At 41.9% G+C, this 17,482-nt stretch overlaps 1 protein-coding gene and 2 non-coding genes across 3 annotated transcripts; all 3 read left to right on the top strand.

Moving 5' to 3' along the window:
- The first annotated feature begins 7,189 nt into the window (after positions 1-7,189).
- Positions 7,190-7,262, top strand: TRNAK-UUU (transfer RNA lysine (anticodon UUU)). The gene has a single exon. It is a non-coding gene; the product is annotated as a tRNA-Lys (tRNA).
- A 4,136-nt stretch (positions 7,263-11,398) lies between these two features.
- TRNAM-CAU (transfer RNA methionine (anticodon CAU)) lies at positions 11,399-11,470 on the top strand. Its single transcript has one exon. It is a non-coding gene; the product is annotated as a tRNA-Met (tRNA).
- Positions 11,471-13,277: 1,807 nt separating this feature from the next.
- POM121L2 (POM121 transmembrane nucleoporin like 2) lies at positions 13,278-16,734 on the top strand. Its single transcript, NM_001162927.1, is given in 1 exon segment — positions 13,278-16,734. A coding segment is annotated over 1 exon segment (3,093 nt). The 5' UTR covers positions 13,278-13,360; the 3' UTR covers positions 16,454-16,734.
- Positions 16,735-17,482: the final 748 nt, after the last annotated feature.

The following is a 17,482-nucleotide window of genomic DNA, read 5'->3' on the forward strand; positions in this document are numbered from 1 at the left end:
AATATTAATTACATGTTACAATAACTTACACTATAATATATAGTACAATATATAACATACAACAATATACTATAATAGTTATTGTAGTATGCTATTACAGTATATTATACAGATTATACATTAACATGTGAACTATTATGCTGTGAACTTGATGATATAAATCATAAATTATTGAATCAGTAAGAAAATGGTAGGCTCAGAAGAAGAACAAGATATCCTTTCAATCAAATAATGATGATAATACTAGTGGCCTTGAATCCAAAATTGACTGGAAATGTAACTTGCCAGAGGACATTTTTTGAAGTTAGGTTTATTGGAATATACTTAAATCAATAATTTAAACTTTTCTCAAAACAAATGCTCTCGGCACTGATGGATTTACTAGAGGATTTGGTCAAACAGTAAAGAAAGAACTGTTCCATTTTCCCAGAGTGTAAAAGAGAATATACTCTTTCCAACTCTTTCTGTGTCTAGTATAGCCTTGATACAAAAATCTGACAGGAACAATATTTAGAAAGAAAATTGAAGCCAGGCTCATTCATAATCATAGATACAAAACTCTTGAATAAAATATTGACCCACTGTCTAGCCACATAAATGTGAAAGATAATACAGGACTACCAGGTTGGATTTATCCAAAGAATGAAAGTTGGCTGAAGAATATAAATTCAATCCACACTAATTAATCCTATTAAGGAGGGACTTCTCTGACAGTCCAGTGGTTAGGACACCATCCTTGCATTGCAGGGGGCCTAGGTTTGATCCCTGGTAAGGGAACTAGACTCCCACAAGCTGTGCAGCCAAAAAAAAAAAAGAATATTAATGTTTTTTTAAAAATCAAAGAAACACATACGATCATCTCAATGGATGCAGAAATAAGATTCTACTTACTTCTCTGTATGTTTTATTTTGCAACAAAATGTAAAATTAAGCAAAGACAAACAAGGAAGCTTTTATGTTATCAATGTGTGCTGCTGCTGCTGCTAAGTCGCTTCAGTAGTGTCCGACTCTGCGACCCCATAGACGGCATCCCACTAGGCTCCTCTGTCCCTGGGATTCTCCAGGCAAGAGTACTGGAGTGGGTTGCCATTGCCTTCTCCAATGCATGAAAGTGAAAAGTGAAAGTGAAGTTGCTCAGTCGTGCCCAACTCCTAGCGACCCCATGGACTGCAGCCCACTAGGCTCCTCCGTCCATGGGATTTTCCAGATAAGAGTACTGGAGTGGGTTGCCATTGCCTTCTCCGATCAATGTATAAAGATTCCCAAAATATGTTGTGGGGCGTCAAAAGCAAACCCCAAACATATGAATCTATATATTCACATATAAGTGAATAAAGAAACTCAAGAAAGTTAAACATCAAATTAGTTAAATAACAAATAGTAGAAACCTGTGAAAGGTAGAGAAAAAGTAGGAACCAGGTAGGTGAGTAACAGGGATGGAAAGGAAACTTTTAACTGTATAACTATTTATACTTCATCTGAACTCTATGAGTGTATTATCTTTTCAAAATGCAAAACAACCAAATAAATACAATTTCTTAAAAGCATTATTCAGAAGCCTTATAGGAGAGTGTACCTTCTTTAGAAGAGGTTCCCATTCCCTTGGAGCCTCACGTGTTATTTTCATTCATCCTTAGCTCCAGTAGCTCAGGAGTCAGGCTTTATTCCTGGACAGTTGAAGATTTGGAAACCGGAATAACTAGTGATTACACAGATGAACATCTGCACCTCTCCAGATGGGATTAGAAGTTTGAGATGCTTAGTCCTAACTGCAGGGTCAAGCTTTAAGTCTTTGCACAATCATTGACTAGCAATGGTGCCTGTGCATAGCATAATTAAACAGAAGACCCATGGTTAGCAACTCAAATTTATACACAAAACTACAACAGGGAGCTATATAAATGGAATTCAGAACCTTTATCTATGAACAAACCATTCCTGTATCCTTTCCAGGCTAAACTCTTGAAATCTGCTTGCACATCCACCTGTGAAAAAACTCATTTATTGTACCCTGGTAGACTGTTCAGCATTTATTCAACAAAATGTTGAGGATCTGCTATTTGACGTGTTCTCCTCTAGATACTGGGATTATATTTCTGAACAAAATGTGCAAAACTCTATCCTCATGGGGTCTGCATTGTAATGGGAAATGCAGACTAGTGAATAAGTAAAATGTGTATGAGTAGATGGTGATAAGTATGAATGAAAAAATATATGTATGAATGAAGAGATAATAGGGATGGCTTTTTTCTTTGTAATGTTTTATAATTTTAAGCATGTTGAACAGGTAAAACTTCACTAATAAAGTGATATTTGAGCAGACCTGAAGGATATGAGGAAATGAGTTAGGCAAATGAGTATTTGGGAAAAGGTGTTTCTAGGCAAAAGAAACAACATATGCAAAGGAATGAGGCAGGAGTGTGTCTGACTTGTTTGAAGAAAAGCAAGGAGCTAAAGGGGAGGATAAGATACGAAGGGAGAGCTCTTACAGGCCGCTTGAGGCGCTTTGACTTTTTTACTGGACAGAAGGGAAACTCTTGGAGAGTTTTGAACACTTGGAGAATTTTGCACTACTTCTGTGTTTAGAATAGACAGGAAAGGGGCAAGGTTAATAGCAGGAGGCCAGTGATGGGTCTACTGCAAAAATTTAGGTGAGAGACTGATAAATTTTCTAGTATGATTGCAGTGGAAATAGTAAAAACTGGTTGGATTATGAGTATATTTTGAAGGTGAAGCTGATGAGATGTAGGATCTGAGCAAAAGCAAAAATTCACAGATGCCTGCACAAAATGGAGTAGTTTTTGTTTTTGTTTTTGTTTTTTTCAGTTCAGTTCACTTCAGTCGCTCAGTTGTATCCGACTCTTTGCGACCCCATGAACTGCAGCATGCCAGGCCTCCCTGTCCATCACCAACTCCTGGAGTTGACTCAAACTCGTGTCCATTGAGTCGATAATGCCATCCAACCATCTCATCCTGTCATCCCCTTCTCCCACCTTCAATCTTTCCCAGCATCAGGGTCTTTTCAAATGAGTCAGTTCTTTGCATCAGGTGGCCAAAGTATTGGAGTTTCAGCTTCAGCATCAGTCCTTCCAATGAATATTCAGGATGGATTTCCTTTAGGATGGACTGCTTGGATCTCCTTGCAGTCCAAGGGACTCTCAAGAGTCTTCTCCAACACTACAGTTCAGAAGCATCAATTCTTCAGTGCTCAGCTTTCTTTAGACTCCAACTCTCATATCCATACATGACTACTGGAAAAACCATAGTTTTGACTAGACAGACCTTTGTTGGCAAAGTAATGTCTCTGCTTTTTAATATGCTGTCTGGGTTGGTCATAACTTTTCTTCCAAAGAGCAAGAGTTTTTTAATTTCATGGCTGCAGTCACCATCTGCAGTGATTTTGGAGCCCCCAAAATTAAAGTCTATCACTGTTTTGATTGCTTCCTCATCTATTTTTATTTTATTTTATTTTTTTGCACTGAGATGTGAAAGACTAGTGAAGAGAAAGTTTGGGGGGAGGATTAGGAATTCAGTTTTTGGCAATGTTAAGTATAAAATACTTATCAAGAAGGCAGCTGGATATGTGAATTTGGAGTTGGAAGGAACAGTCCAAGATGGAAAGACTTTTGCATATATGTGGTATTTAAAGACCAAACAGTGGGCATGCTAATGGAAGACTCATACAAGAGATAGTTATAATGCAACATGTAATAAACACTATTGATGGGACTGAAATAATCTCAGGAATTCTGGGTATATTTCAGGAGTTTCTAAACCAGTCTTGAGTCAGCAAAAAGTTCCAGAAGGTAGTGTCTGAACGGAGATCCAAAGGACAAGTAGGGAATGGCAAATGGGAAAGGGAGAAGGAATTCCAAAGGAAATGCAACTTCTTCATTCAAAAGCAAGAGGACATGAAACAAGAATTCCCCTGCCTCCTTCCACTTCAACTCCTCTGTCACAGTTACTCTTCTGTCAGAGGAGGGACTACAGACATTTGGAGGGAAGTTAAATTGGAGAAATTTGATGTTTGAATTCAGTGGGCAATATTTTTGTGGCTTCTAGTTACTTCTGTGTGAAGTTCTTATTTAGCATCTAGCACTGCAATTTCTGGAAGGTACCACTCAGAGGCAGCCTTAAATAACAGGAGCCTTGGTGTGCAGGGACTTCCAAAAGCCCCATTCCCTGAGATCAGCTTCAGAAACAAATATCCTGTTTTCAAACATAGGAACTCCTGGTCCCTGTCAAAACAGACCCAAACATTATCCAATCAGAAATGGAATTCCAAAAAACCTGGCTCCCTTGCAGGCAAAGAAAAATCTTGAGATTTTTGATAGGTTCTTCTCAAGTGAGGGCTTCCTTATGGCTTTGCTCTATTGGCCCCTCCTTGGTTCCCTCTGCAGTTCCTCCTGTGATCCCAGACAAACTTACGGAGAAGCAGGTCAGAGATTGAATATTTGGCAGAATGGGAAAAAGCAGACTTGGTGGAACCATCTGGTTCTCAAGAGGACAGAAAAGAGTCCAAGAAAAGGGAAGAGTAAGCCAGGGGAAGGAAGGAAAAAGACGTGGGAAAAAATAAAAGAAATCATTCTTATGTTTGAAAAACCGTTTGTTGTAACACAGTTGAATATCACTTTGCCAACAAAGGTCTGTACAGTCAAAGCTATGTTGTTTTTTTTAATCAGGGCTTATTTTCCTAACATATATAGGATTATCACTTGTTATCAAAGCTGTGGTTTTTCCAGTAGTCATGTGTGGATGTGAGAGCTGTGGACCATAAAGAAGGCTGAGCACCGAAGAATTGATGCTTTCGAATTGTGGTACTAAAGAAGATTCTTGAGAGTCCCTTGGACTTCAAAGAGTTTAAATCAGTCAGTCCTAAAGAAAATCAACCCTGAATATTCATTGGAAAGACTGTTGCTGAAGCTGGAGCTTCAATACTTTGGCCACATGATGTGAAGAGCAGATTTATTGGAAAAGACCCTGATGCTGGGCAAGACTGGAAGCAAAAGAAGGGGGCGGCAAAGAATGAGACAGTATCAGCAACTCAACGGACAGGAATTTGAGCAAGCTCCAGGAAATAGGGAAGCAGAGAGGAGCCTGGTGTGCTGCAGTCCTGGTGTGCTGCAGTCCATGGTGTCACAAGTGTCTGACACGACTTAGCTTCTGAACAATAACAACAAATTGAATATCAATGAGGGCACATCCATTTATAAGCAGAGTGGAGCCACTGAAGCTTGTTGGACAAGCCAGAGATCAGTGTATTGGAACCAACCTTAGCTGCAAGTGAAAGGTTGTTGTTGAATCACACGAAGACACCGGGATTCTTGGCCCCTGGAGGAGAAGAATTCAATCCGGGGCCAGTGACGAGGCTTGATCGCTCAGAGCTTTTGTGTAATAAAGTTTTACTAAAGTATAAAGGAGATAGAAAAAGCTTCTGACATAGGCATCAGAAGGGGGCAGAAAGAGTACCCGCTTGCCAGTGTTAGCAATGAAATTATATACTCTCCAATGAATCCAAAGAATGTCTGGAGGTTGTAAAGATCTCACCAGACCTACTCCCATAATTTACATTTTAAGATAACAGAATTAGCCAGAAGGTTTAATCCAGAGACTGTCCTTAATCCAGAGACTGTCCTCAGGCAGGATACATTATTATTATATAATCCTAAGGAATGTAGAGACGGAAAAAAAGTTTGTCCTTTCTTCTTCCTTGAGAATTCCAGAACCCTCTCTCCTTGGGGACCCCTAGACTCCTTATCAACCTGCCTAGGAAATGACTCTCTCACAAGTTTTCTAACAATTCCATTGTTAAACTATATTCAAACAGTTGAACTAAATCTACTTCTAAATCTTACTTATTTTACCTTTCCTAATGTATTTACTTTTCTAAAATTCATCTCTTGAGAATCAGTCTACCATAGAAGTGTGGCACTCAAGTCCCACGTTCTCAGCTTCCATGGAAAATTTTCAGCCTTCTGCTTGAAAAATTAAGACAATTCTGATAAATTAAGACATTTGACTGTGACACACTGCCCTGGGGTGCTCTCCTCTCTGATTCCCATCATGGGAACAACTGGAAAAACAATCCTTCAAGCTGTTGTTGTTGTCTTTTTTTTTTTTTTTTTTTTTTAATGTGGCCTGTTTTTAAAGTCTTTATTGAATTTGTTACAATATTGCTTCCATTTTATGTTTTGGTTTTTTGGCCATGAGGCATATGGAATCTTAGCTCCTGAAATCTGTGTCTCCCGCATTGGAAGGCAAAGTCTTAATCACTGGACCTCCAGAGAAGTCCCAAGACGATTTTGTATACAACTTCATGGAGGAGGGAGAATGACAAATTCCACATTTACTTCTATTACCTCCTCCATTAAAGGGTTTTTCAAATTATTATCTGTTTATCATGCCTTGGTTATGTGCAAGTAGATGCAGATTAGCACAATCCACAGGAAGTATTTTTAATATTCAAAGGAAATAACATCAAATTTCAATATTTATACCTGTATTTGGTACAGAGAAGCATGGTAGGAAGATCAAGAAAAGACTAAATGCAAAATGTTGTATTGGGATAAAGTTCTGTGAGAGACATGAAATAGAAAAAATAAATTGAAGTAAGTACGAGATTTCTTTTCTCTCTCAATAGATGTCATGCATATGTTGTCACTTAAGTCCTGTCCGACTCTTTGTGATCCTATGGACTGTAGCCTGCCAGGCTTCTCTGTCCTTGGGATTTTCCAAACAAGAATACTGGAATCAGTTGCCAGGCCCTTCTCCAGGAGATCTTCTCTACCCAGGAATCGAACCCATGTCTCTTTACATCTCCTGCATTGGCAGGCGGATTATTTACCACTAGTGCCAATAGATGTTGGTAGGTGTTAAGTTATTATAGTTTTAAAATTCCTTTGATACAAGTCATTATATCTTTCAGCAAAAATAGAAATTTATGAAGAAAAATGTTAAATGTCCACTGGAAAAAATGTGAGGGGGAATGTCAAATTTGTCAAAATTATCTTGTACGTGTGTGTGTGTGAGTTTGGTCATGCCCAACTCTTTGCGACACCATGGACTGTAGCCCTCCAGGTTTTTGAGAATATTGGAATGGGTTGCCATTTCCTTACTTTGGGGGATTAAAAAATGCCCCCAAAGTCATTGAAGTGTACAAGGGAAACAAAGTAAGCCAAGCATTCTTAGAGCCTGGGTAGCTCAGTCGGTAGAGCATCAGACTTTTAATCTGAGGGTCCAGGGTTCAAGTCCCTGTCCAGGCGGGAGGTTTGAGTGCTTTCTTGTGTTAGAGGATCCTAACTTTTTATCTCAAGGAAAATTTGGCTACAACTTTGACCACTTTCACCTGCGTAGAGTGAGGAAACACCAAGAAGTCAGTCACCTTCAACCTTAACCAGTAGCTGAGATTTGATATTGTGTTTTAAGCAGAAGGAGATCTTAGCAGTTCTTAATAATGGAGACCTCCTGAGGAACACAGAATAAAATGCTTAAGTGAAATGAAGTGAAGTCGCTCAGTCATGTCTGACTCTTTGAGACCCCATGGACTGTAACCTTCCAGATTCCTCTGTCCATGGGATTCTCCAGGCAAGAGTACTGGAATGGGTTGCCATTTCCTTCTCCAATAAAATGCTTACAGCCCATGAAATATAAGAAAGCTATCTATTCCTTTAGACTAGGGTGTATTAGAAAAGGAACTGGAAAGTATATTTGTCGAGTAAAGTATTCACTGGGTCAGGACTTCTAGATTTTCAGTTATTCTCTCTCACAACTGAGCTACTTAGCAGATGGGAAAGCCCTGCTGCACTAAGCCATGGTAATGTCACTCTAATGATAAACGTAAATGGTAGGAAGTTATTTCACAAATACTGCAGTATAATCTTAGGTGAAATGCTCATCCTACCCAAAAATATTGGCATATTTTACAATCCATTTCTGCAATTTTGTCCAATTGTGTCTTGATACAATTTCTTACTCAGTGAATTGTATTTTTCTTTAGAAATATACATTTCCTCCCTCCATCTCTGTGGTAGGATTGTACTTCCCATTTGAAGATTATATGATGGTTTACATAGAAAATCTTAAGGAGCAAACAAAAATCCTTCTAGAACTAATAAGTATGTTTAGCAAAGTCACAGAATACAAGATCAAAATAGAAAAGTCAATTGTATTTCTATGTACTAGCAATAAAAAATGGACACCAAAATTAAAATAGTGTTTGTGTTTTTTTTTAAGTAAAGAAGCACTTAGATAAAAATCTACCCAAACATGTGAACATGTGCCTGCTGGAAACAGCAAAACTACAAAATTCTGATGAAAACAAAGGCTTAAATAAATGGAGAGAGATTCTGTGTTCATTGATCATAAAACTCAACATAGCAAAGATGTCAACTCTCCTGAAAATGATGTACAAGTTTAACATAATTTAACATAATTCCTATCACAATCCAGGAAAGATTTTTTGTAGCTATAGACATGACTATTCTAAAATTTTTGTGGAAAATCAAATGAGTTAGAATAACTAGAATGATTCTGAAAAACAGGAATAAAGTGGAAGAAATCATTCTTATGATTTCAAGACTTATTGTATAGCTACAGTGTAATAAAGAGTGTACATTAATTGGAAGAGGGATAGATATATGTCAATGAAACAGTACAGAAAATACAGAAACACCACATACAACTACATCTAAATCAGTTTTTACAAAAATGCAAAAGCAATTCAGTAGAGGAAGAAAAGTCTTACTTTTTTCTCATGATTGTGGGAGAGTAATAGGATACCCATTTTATCCAAATTAAAAGATGCTTGCTCCTTGGAAGAAAAACTATGATAAACCTAGATGACATATTAAAAAGCAGAGATGTAACTTTGCCAACAAAGATCTGTCTTGTCAAAGCTATGGTTTTTCTAGCAGTCATGTACGGATGTGAGAGCTGGACCACAAAGAAGACTAAATGCCAAAGAACTGATACTTTCAAACTGTGGTGCTGGAGAAGACTCTTGAGAGTCCTGTGAACAGCAAGAAGATCAAACCAGTCAATCCTAAAGGAAATCAACCCTGAATATTCATTGGAAGGACAGATGCTGAAGCTGAAGCTGAAGCTCCAATACTTTGGCCACCTGATGTGAAGAGCCAACTCACTGGAAAAGACCCTGATGTTGGGAAAGACTGAGGACATGAGGTGAAGGAAGTGACAGAGGATGAGATGGTTGGTTGGCATCATCAACTCAATGGACATGAGTTTGAGCAAACTCCCAGAGACAGTGAAGGACAGGGAAGCCTGGTGAACTGCCATCCATGGGGTCACAAAGAGTCAGATACAAATGAGTGACTGAACAAGAATTGGATATCTATAGGCAAAAGAAGCAAACCTCAGTTATATCTCATATTTTATTTAAAAATTAACTGAAAATGCTTTATAGCTTTAAAATAAAACCTAAAACTGTAAAACTTTTGGAAAAAAATGTGAGAATATTTGGGGGACTTGGTGCTTGTTGGAGAGATAATAGGCATAACACCAAACACACAGTCCATAAAAGACAAACTTGACTAACTGGATTTCATCAAAATGAAAAACTTTCACTCTGCAATAGACTCTGCTGAGAAAATTAAAAAAGAGTTATAGACTGAGGGAAAATATTTGCAGATAACATATCTGACAAAGACATATCTAGAATACACAAAGACCTCTCAAAACTCCTTTTTAAAACAACAATCAATCCAGTTAGAAAATGGGCAAAAAACATGAAGGGACATTTTACCAAAGAGGATATACAAATGGGAAATAGCACATGAAAATATGTTCAATATCACTAGTCATGTAGGAAATATAAATAAAGACCATGATGAGATATCACTATACACCTATTATAAGAGATAAAATAACAAATGGTAACAACTGCTAAAGGTTGGCAAGAATGCAGAGAAACTGAATTTGTCATACATTGCTTATGGGAATGTAGAATGGTAAAGCCACTCTGAAAAACAGTTTGTCAGTTTCTTAAACACCATACAACTCAGCAATTCAACTCCTAGACATTTATCCTGGAACAATGAAAACTTATATCCATACAAAACTGTGTACATTATTATTTATAGAAGCTTTATTTGTAATAGCTCAAAACCTGAAAACAACCAAAATGTTCCTTAATAGGTGAATAGGTTAAAAACTGCTATATCTATACTATGGAACACTATTCAACAGTAAAAAAAAAAAAAAAAAAAAAAGAATGAACTATTGATACACAAAACCTCAATACATTATCTTTGCAACTTCATGTGAATTTATAATTATAAGTATTTATAATAATTTCATGTGAATTTATAATTATTATTTCATTGGAATAATGTATTTATTGTATAACATACACACTTTCTCTTCCTCATGGACTTGGCCATGTGGCTTAGTTTGACTAATGAAATGCGAGTGGAAATGTCCAGTCTAATGTATCAGAGAAGCCTTCAGCTCACAGTACTAAAGATAAAAGGCTTTTTACCTTCCAGATTGGCCCTCTCTAGCGTTGTCTCAAAGGCATCTGCAAACAAGAGCTATGTTCAGGAACTTTCCAAAGGTTCTGCTCTCTAACACGGGAAAAAGAAGGGCCTATCTATAAAAAAAAAAAAAAAAAAAAAAAGAAAGAAAAAAATCATTTTTTTAAAGTCGAAACGACCCCAAACGAGATGCAATCGAAATTTTGACCCCCGTGTAATAATTTGAATAACAAATTAAGTTTATTGCAGGCACACCGTCCTTGTGAAAATCTTGCCCCCTTGCAAGCGAATAAAACATCTTTTATTCAAGGATTGTCTATGAGATTTTCGATAAACAACACAGGAGATGGTTAACACGATTCCTGTCTGATGGCACCAGAGCTGGCTACACGACTTTCGAGATTCTCCCCGAGAAGGGTCCATCCTGAGTTTTGCTTTGCGGGCGCTTCCTCTGCTCTTTCTGAAAGGCTAGCGGCTCCAGGTAAAGAACCCGCCTACCGATGCAGAAGACTCAAGAGATGTGGGCTCGATCCCTAGGTCGGAAGATTCTTCTGGAGAAGGAAATGGCAACCCACTCCAGTATTCTTGCCTGGGAAATCACAGTCCGTGGGGTTGCAAAGAGTTGGACACGACTGAGCTCGTATGCATGCATACATACATAGCTGCTTCGGGAAGGGGGAAAGGTGCTGGGGAGGGGTACGTTGATAAGCTTGGTCACTCTTTGGCAGATTGGAAAATTGCAGATCTGGAAGTGATGATCCGAGGTCATCTGATTATGGAAAAGCAGATCTTCTATGTGTAAGGGAGAGAGAGGGGAGGCGGAAACCATCAGAATGAAAAGAAATATATATATCACAAAAGGTGTTATAATCTTTGAAAGGAAAAACAGTGAGAGTGCTTAAGAGGTGAGCAGAGTGGCGCAGCGGAAGCGTGCTGGGCCCATAACCCAGAGGTCGATGGATCGAAACCATCCTCTGCTAAGAAGGTTTGTTTTACACCGGTTTATTTTCGGTAAGAGTCAGACACGACTGAGCGACTGAACTGACTGATTTCCGCTAAACTTTATTCCAGCCAGGATACAAGAACAGAAACTAAGTCAATTTCTACATCTTCCATGTTTAATCAATAAAAATTCACGAGTTTGATAATCCTCTAGTTTGGGTTGTTTCCCACCTTACTTTAAAATCCCACGATTCTCCCACTAGGCAATTCCAAAACTCTTCTATCTGAAATGGCACACTACTCGAATTGTAAAGTTCCTTCCATCCCTGATGTCCAGCAGAAGAGCAATTGGAAATATTCTTTCTGTCGAGGTGGTCTTATACATTGTATGCTACCTCATAGAGAAAGAAGTGATAAATTCCATATTTGCTTCTGTTACATCTTCCAGTAAAGAGGTTTTTCAACTTATTATTTACTTAAGATGTTTTGATTGGTTGCATTCTATTAGTAAATGCAAATATAAATTAAACCCCAAATTTGCTTATAACAGATTTGTGGTATCACTAAATATTAAAATTTCAGATTTCAATGTTCATACTTCTTTGGTACAGACTAGTATAGTAGGATGATCGAATAAAGACTTTAAGCGTAAACATACATTATATTGGCATAAGATTCTATAGAAATGCAAGTTCAAGGAGAAAGAGACCGATGAAGTGGGAAATGTCTGGACCCATTTTTGGACGGTGTGGGTTTTGAAGGGAACCCTCTCTCCGAGTTCCTTAATTTAACCTTGAAATGATCTTTCTTCAAAGAGTTGTCTTCAATCCATGCCAATTTTATTATTAGGAGTTGTTCTAGAAATCTTAAAACATTGTTTTTTAATTTCTCAGAATGTTAGTCCCCTAGTTCACCCTGGGTTAGTGTGAATATTCAACCTCAAATTAAATCTCCCACTCCTTTGCTCCCCTCCGAAAGCCTCGACCGCACTGGGCAAGGGGAGGATAGCAAATAAGAGATAGTCTGGGTGGCTGAGCTAGCGACTAAGCCAGGTGCCTGCGGAGGCGCTCAGGTTCGCGGCTGGCAGACAGGTAATCCCTTTGGCTCAGTCCGAAACCTCGAGACCCCTCCAGACTGCTGTAGCGCCTGTAGAAGTAGTACGAACAATCGGAGGGTAAGCCAGATTCAGTCTCCAGGGGGCGACCCTGGATGGTGGGGCTGCGTCGGGAGTTTGTCATCCAGGAGGCAATGACTGACCTCTACTGGCTGCAGGAACGAAAAGGCAAAGGAAAGAAGTGCGGGAATCCCCACCCAGCAAATCCCGCTTGAGTTGCTCCTGGCTGCTGGCGCCAAGAATGCAGTCTGGGCTGCACAGGTCCTCGCGTCCGAGTCTCCAGTCTTGCGCTCCCGCGAGCTCCCCGACCCCGACTAACCCTGAGGCACTCGGACTGCACTCATTATTCCGACTCCAGGGAACAGGAGGGCGCATAGATCAGGCCCGCCGCCCGTAGCCTGGCCCCTTCCCGCCGGCCGCTGCGGTAATCTGGAGACTCCGCGCCTGCCCAGCTCTAGCTCTGCGTGCCTGGGTGAACTCCGGCCGCGCGCTTCCTTTCAATCCCTCTCCGCCTGCCGCGCGCTGCAACCTGGAGAGGAAAGAACAGAGGCCAGAGCGTCCAGCTTCTGCCTCAAAATAGCCGAGCAGGCCACCCCGACCGCCGACATCCCGTGTGTCCTCTGTTTTCACCGGCTGCTGACTTTCGGATACCGGACCTGGGGGATGTGGAGCGCCCCGAGACCCTTGCTCTTTCCTCGTGCCGGGATGCTAACCGTCATCCGAACACTGCGCACTTCGACCGCGGCTGGGTCGTCGGAAACCTCGGGAGCGGAAACTCTAAATCCAAGTCATCGACTTCGCTTCATTGATCCGCATGGGCAGTTACCTGGGCAAGCTGGGACTTTCGCCATCATCCCCAGCAGAAGGGCGCACAGACTTGTCGGAGAGGCCAATGAACCGCCGGCTAACTCAGTCCCTTCATCAAGTCTACCGGATTCAGCAAGTCCATCGTACCCACCCCGCCCCTCGACACAGACCTGCGAGAAGGCCGTCGGACTGGGATCCTACCAACTCCACCGCGTGGATGGTCAATGAGGCTTGGAGGCGCTTTCCCATGAAGAGATGCCAGAATTCCATCATGGGGCCTCTTCCCTCAGACTGGTGGGAAGGTTACTTCAAGCGGAGTATCTGGTCTCTGCGGCACCCTAGGGCAATATGGAGCCCGGTGACCATCAAGATCGTTCCTCCTGCGCGGACAGTGCCCCCCTCCGCTTCCCCAGCAGAGGTAATCAACTCTGCAGGGCTCTCGCCCTCTGAGAGGCTCCCAGACCCCTGTGCAAAGGAAACGGTGCTGAGGGCCCTCAAAGAGTGCAAGAAGGGGAAAGTGAGGTTTGAAGAACCACTGTTTCATGAGAGCTTTGACTGTAAGAGAAGTATTCCAGAGACCAGACTATCTGCATTTAAACCTCTGGTTAAAGAGGGAGTCCTCACTTCTTTTGTGCCTAGGCCGGGGCCTCTGAATAGAAGCCTCAACCCTTGGAGCTCAGATCACAGCTTGAATAAGAGGCCCGGTTGTTCCTCCATGGACTCCTTGACCAGCACACACACAGGCGACTCCCTTAACTCCAAAAGAAATGCTATCTCAAGCTCTTTCAGCTCTTCTCGAGATTTCTCAGAACCTTGGAAGAAAAGTATTCCCAGTGCATCACTCCAGATACCAGAGTGGCCAGTAAAAAAGAAAGAAAAAGGTCATCAGTCTCACCTTCCAGTCCCGCTGGTATCAGACGAGTCTCCAGAAACATCTGGCAGCTCTGGACAGCAAAATCAGGTTCCACTGCTTCCATCTAGCCCTGAAAACCTGCTGTCTCTCACTCCACCTCCCCAGCTTGGTCATCCAGTCCCTGAAGACCTGGCCTTATGGAAGAAAGCTGGACTCCAATCGAGCAACAAAGCCAGAGAGAATACAACTGAGAGCACCACAGACTCTGTCCCTGAGTCTAGGTCTGCTATTCAGCCTTCCCTGTCTCTCACCCTGCCTTCTGCAGGCACAGCTCCAACCCAGAGCACTGATCCTCAGTTGGAAAGTTTAAATAAGTTACAGAAGTCTCCAGGTCCACCGGACTTCCCACAGCCCACTGGAGAGGTAATCAGTGCAGCCCACTCACCTCTGACAACAGCAAGCCTGCCAGCCCCATTTGGGTGCTCACAGTCAGACCCCCTTTCAGGCATCTCTTCGGACTCAAAACTCCCAGCTACTTTCATCCATCTGACCCCTGTTTCTCCCACATCACCAGTCACTGGCACCACACAGCTACCTTTGGCGTCTCAGGCTGCCGTGCACCTAGACTCATCTGCTATTATCCCTACAGCCCCCGCTACGCAAAGTACTTCGTTTAGACTGATGAGCAGCCCAGGTCCCCATCCTCCTGCATCTGTGCCTCCTATTGCAGCTTCTGCTGACCACATGTCAAAACCCATTTTAGGGCTCCCACCCAATAGTGAGACTGGGACCTCCTTATACTCTAGAATTTCAGTCACAGCTGCTCCATCTTCAGCTCCAGGTACCTTAACTCCCACTTTCAGGCCTATCTTTGGCAGTGTAAGACCACTTAAAACTATGCCCATGATAGCTCCTTTCTCTTTCAAGCAGGCCTCTCCTCCACCTACCCCTGCTTCTCCCCATCTCTTCCATGGCCTGGTCAAGGCTACCTCTGTAGTCATGTCCACCACACCAGCCAACACATCCAAAGACTCTCTTACGCCACCTTTCGATTTTGGTGTAGTGAATGTTACCAGTACCATGGGCAACACTTACTCCATCCCTTCCACTTGCCACACTTTCCTTCTTGGGGCTGCCTGTGCCTTCAAGGGCAGTTTCTCCCCAGCTGCAGGCTTCATTTTGCCGCCATGCCAACGTCCTACCATACCTACTGTACACACAGTCACTATCTTTAGCCAGGTTCTTCCCAGTGCTGTCCAAATATCCCCTACCAGGAGCACTGCCAAATTTAGGGCTAGCTCTCTGTCCGCTTCAGCCCTAGGAAACACCAACCAGCCTGCATTTTCATCCAGGATCTCCAGTTCAACCTCAGCATTCACAATTCCCTTGGGGTCAGGCCCAAGGCCACCTTTTTCACTATCCCTGGGAGCAACTCCCCAGCCTGCATTTGGAATTGCATATGGGCAGAAGCAAGGAGCCCCCCAACCAGCCCTTGGCCCAAGCTTCAGTAGCTCTCTCATTTTTGGAAACTCAACAGTGGCATTCTCAACCCCATCACAAACTCTGACTCAACCATCCTTCAACAGTCCCACTCAGTCAGCCTTTGGAGGTTTGGCACCATCAGCCTCCACCTTTTGCATCCCTACCAACCTCCGGCCAGATGTTAACAACACTCCAGTAGCTTTTCCCTTTGGTCAGGCTAATACAAATGGTTTTGGAGTTGTTAGCCCAACCCACCGGACTGGGGCTTGTGGCTCAGTGTTTGGTAGCACAGCCCCAAGACCTTTTGACTTTGGGGGATTAGTAACCCCTATGGACTGTGGTGAGACTGGGGTCAGTGTGACTGCTCCAGACATGAGTTCCAACTCCAGAGCATTCAGCACTGGAGCAGTGCCAAGTGGGACAACTAACACCATCACACCCTTGGGTAAAGGCTGGGGCCCAAAAAACCAGGGCCTGACCAGCCAGGGCACACCTTTTGCCTTGGGGAGGGCCAACATTTCTGCAAGAAAAACTATGTTTAGGGGCCCTTCCATGGATCCCTTTGCTCAGAGCACTCCTGTCCTTGCACCAGTTAAGGCAGGCAGCAGTTTTGGCTTTGGGATGCATTCTTCACCTCCCCAGGGCTCTGTTGGAAAAGGATCTTTCAGATCGCCAGCCTCATCATTTTCCATTGGCACAAAATCAAAAACCTCAAGAAATAGGGAGCAAGGGCATTCTCGAAGGCATCATTCCCATAAGAAATAACCTGTGTTCCTTGCCATTCGTACTGTGATGTGGACCTCTGTGTAGTGACTTGCCTCAGCATCTTCTAAGTCTCTACAGCAAAAATACCCGAGATCTAAGGTGAGAGCTTTGCACATTCATCCTGTGGTCCTAATCTACATTCTAGAAGACAATGAAAGACTAAAGTATCAGTGATAATAGCAGACTGGAACTGAGTGGAACTAAATCTTTGGAACTGAACAGAGCCTTGCCTTCCCCTCCCTGCCCATTTCTTTCTGTGTCAAGAACGAGCTCAATCAGGACACTGCCTCCTGCTTTTTTTTCTGGGAACAGACATGACAGAGAGGCAACAAATACAGCCCTCTTGCAACTCTGGAAGGTGGAATAGATTCTTTCTAAATCTCAGCCTTCTTTCATTTGGCCCAAAGAAGTGGTTCCTTTATCTGATTCCCTAGGGCAACCGAGTCCTCATTTCTCTCACCTTTGTTCCTCAATCAGTTTTCAGAGAAGCTTTTATTTTTTTAAATTTTTATATATTTTTGGAGAAGCTTTTAATGCAGTTTGGCCTTGAATCCAACTTTTCCTTGAGGATCAGTGGTTAACCCATGAGAGTACCCACAGGAGGGTTGGGGAGAAAAAGATACAGTGGTGCAATCTTGCTTCTGCTCTTTACACCATAGGTCATAATTCCTCCAGTATGAGCCAGAAATGCTCAGTTAGGGAACCAAAGCTTACATTTCATTTTTTCTTTTAATTTGTATAATACCTTATATAGTCACCCTTTACATTCACATCTCTCCTAGCTGAGGTAGGTAGGGCAGTAAAACTCTTGGACCTGAGGAATAAAAAAGTACATAACCAATGCGAGGTCTATGAGTAAGCCTCGACATATTCCTTAGCACTTATCATCCTAATGAAAAACAAAAAGGCAAGAATGACTCCCTGAATACATCTATCTCCTGCTTTATGGATACCTTGAAAGAGACATAATTGGAAAAACAATCTTAAATTGGTTGATACAATAAAACTAAATTATTGAAATGAGTTTAT

The sequence above is a fragment of the Bos taurus genome, chromosome 23 (assembly GCF_002263795.3).
Source record: "Bos taurus isolate L1 Dominette 01449 registration number 42190680 breed Hereford chromosome 23, ARS-UCD2.0, whole genome shotgun sequence".
Taxonomy (NCBI): domain Eukaryota; kingdom Metazoa; phylum Chordata; class Mammalia; order Artiodactyla; family Bovidae; genus Bos; species Bos taurus.